The sequence below is a fragment of the Cystoisospora suis genome (genome assembly GCF_002600585.1).
Source record: "Cystoisospora suis strain Wien I chromosome Unknown contig_8698, whole genome shotgun sequence".
NCBI lineage: Eukaryota > Apicomplexa > Conoidasida > Eucoccidiorida > Sarcocystidae > Cystoisospora > Cystoisospora suis.
The window spans coordinates 693-3,046 of NW_027161476.1; the positions used below are offsets into that span (position 1 = coordinate 693).

A 2,354-nucleotide genomic window follows, 5' to 3' on the forward strand; every position below is an offset into this window, starting at 1 on the left:
TATATATATATATATATAGCTGTTGATAGATGTATATCTAAATCATCTAAGCTGGCTGCGGCCGCACCTGTGTGTGTACAAGTGTATGTATGATTTTGTGCATGCAAATGCCCACAGACCTACCATACACAGGTGATGGAGCTGAAACAAGTGCAGGGAGGTGACGAAAGCATCAAGCCTGGTAAGGAAGAATAGGATGAAGAGGCAGTCATACATACAGTTTAAATCTCTTAAGTGTCCTTCATCTTGTAACTTCTGAGTAGTAGGATGAGGGTATAGCAGTGGACGGCGCCTTCTTTACTATCTTTTCTTATTCTTCGTTGTATACGGTGATCATGAGGGTATGTATGTGAAGGGGAGCGCCCAGTATTGCTGCGGAAGACTCGAGGCGGAGGAGTGTCTATACACAGATCCGTTCATGTGCTGCGTATACATGTCCAGTTCTGTTCGGCCCCTATGTATGAGAATGTCTATGCCATGGTGATTAAGATCTTTTGACTGAGAAGAAAGATCTCTGACGGCTGTGGCTTTTATGTTGATAAGGTAATGAAGAGAATTACCGGAAGAAGAGCTTTCCTAGAGGATGATGATCAAAGCCTCGGGGGAGGCCCTAGCTAGCCTGTCGATACTCTTGCGTGTAGACGAAAGAAGATATGGAGGCATTTCTTTTTGCCTGTTTTCTGTAATCTGTTCCCCCCTCACACAATTAGGGTAGACATCGTATACCTTCCTCTCGCAGAAGAGAAGAAGATTGAGGTGAAGAGTAGAAAGCAGTATGATATCTTGACGCCGCAATGAACAGCCTTCGTAGAACACACAGACGCCAATGATGAATGCCTCTTAAGTCTCCATAGGTAGATACACATCCATACATAGAGAGACACGTCGTGTCCTTCTGTGGGATTTGTGTGTAGGCAAGCTCGAGCTGTCTCTTGAGTGCTGCCAAGATAACCATGGCCCTGCGGTTCCACCCGATACTGAGGATAGGTGAGTTCTTCCATACAACACAAGGTCTGATTCAACGCAAGTCGTCTCTTCTTCGCATCTCTGTTTATACACATATACATGACCGTGATGTCGTTTGGTATATACAATAGGTAGGTCTATGAAGGTGAACGCTGGGGTGGGTGTGTGAGGGGTAATTCTTCGTTTTCATCTGTCTATTTTTCTTCCTTGGAAGTGCACACAGGAGAGGCTCGCATGGATGATCATAGAGAGCCGTCAGTTGTTCGTCATCGATTGTCTTGTTGCTGTATAAGATACTGGGAGATGGTGACATACAGGGTCGAGAGATAGGTGGGGAAGAGGCATCAACAAACAGATGGAGTCCGTTTCATTGAGGACAAGCCGTCTCTTCACCATCGTATCTTGGCGTGGTCATTGTGTGATACGAGGAGGATGCAAAGAAGAAGGCCTTGTAGCTCACGATAGATACACTTAGGACTTGTGAGGGAAAGGAATAGATAGATTAGAGATAGATAGATAGATGGATAGATAGATAGATGGATAGATAGATAGATAGATGGATGGATGAGTCTGTTTTTATCTTGGCTTTTGCGTGCAGCGTGCTGGAGGCCTTCCAAGCGTAAGCTCATTCATTCATTCATCTTTGTCAGCCTCATCTTACAGGAAAAGAGCGTCCATGCATCTTGTCGTCTAGCCTAAATCGCTCTTCTTTTCCATGTTGTCTATATATCTTCTACTCAGGATGTGTGTTTAGGAGTGGTGCTCTCTTTCTCGCATCCGCATATGTGGGGGAGAGGAGGATTTGTAGAAAAAACCACTCAGTCTCATGGATGTAGGTGTGTGTCTATAGATGGCAAGCATTCAGAAGAAGTGCGCTGATCTGTCTCTGCTTAACTCTGGCTTTGTTGCGTCGCCTTGAACATCAGCTGGATATGCGTCAGTGGCGACTTCCAGTATGTCGTCTTCTTTATCTACGCGTATATATGTATATATATGAATCTCTCTCTGTCAGTATATATGTATATGTGTATGTGTATGTATATATGTATGTACTCATATGTATGAAGTAACTACGCTAGGTGGAGTTGGTCCTCATTTGTAGAGGGAAGATGGTTTATCGAGGTATGGGGTTCTTTCCGCTTGTGTACATATGGACTGTTTCAGAACTCTTGATGCGGCAAAGGCAGCAGAAGGACATTAGCAAAGAAAACACTACCGACGACGCGTAGGGGCTTTCAAGAAGGAAGGGAATGGAGAAGAACCTCTTTTTAGAAGTCTGAGTTGTCGAAGGGAGTAAGAGTCTTGAATGCATACATCATAGAAGGGATTGCGCTCTGGATGAACGCTGCTGCTTTTGTGAGAATGGCCGCGACCCCCCCCCCCCCCCC

General features: G+C 44.9%; 1 protein-coding gene across 1 annotated transcript in view; it reads left to right on the forward strand.

The window, feature by feature from the left end:
- Window positions 1-2,349, forward strand: part of CSUI_010873 (uncharacterized protein) — a 3,006-nt gene extending 657 nt beyond the window's left edge. Inside the window, exons 2-5 of the mRNA XM_068070974.1 lie at window positions 118-181; window positions 915-987; window positions 1,565-1,585; window positions 2,131-2,349. Coding sequence (XP_067917050.1) covers window positions 118-181; window positions 915-987; window positions 1,565-1,585; window positions 2,131-2,167 — 195 coding nt within the window. The 3' untranslated portion in view covers window positions 2,168-2,349. The remainder of the gene's footprint in view (window positions 1-117; window positions 182-914; window positions 988-1,564; window positions 1,586-2,130) is intronic.
- The last annotated feature ends 5 nt before the right edge of the window (window positions 2,350-2,354 follow it).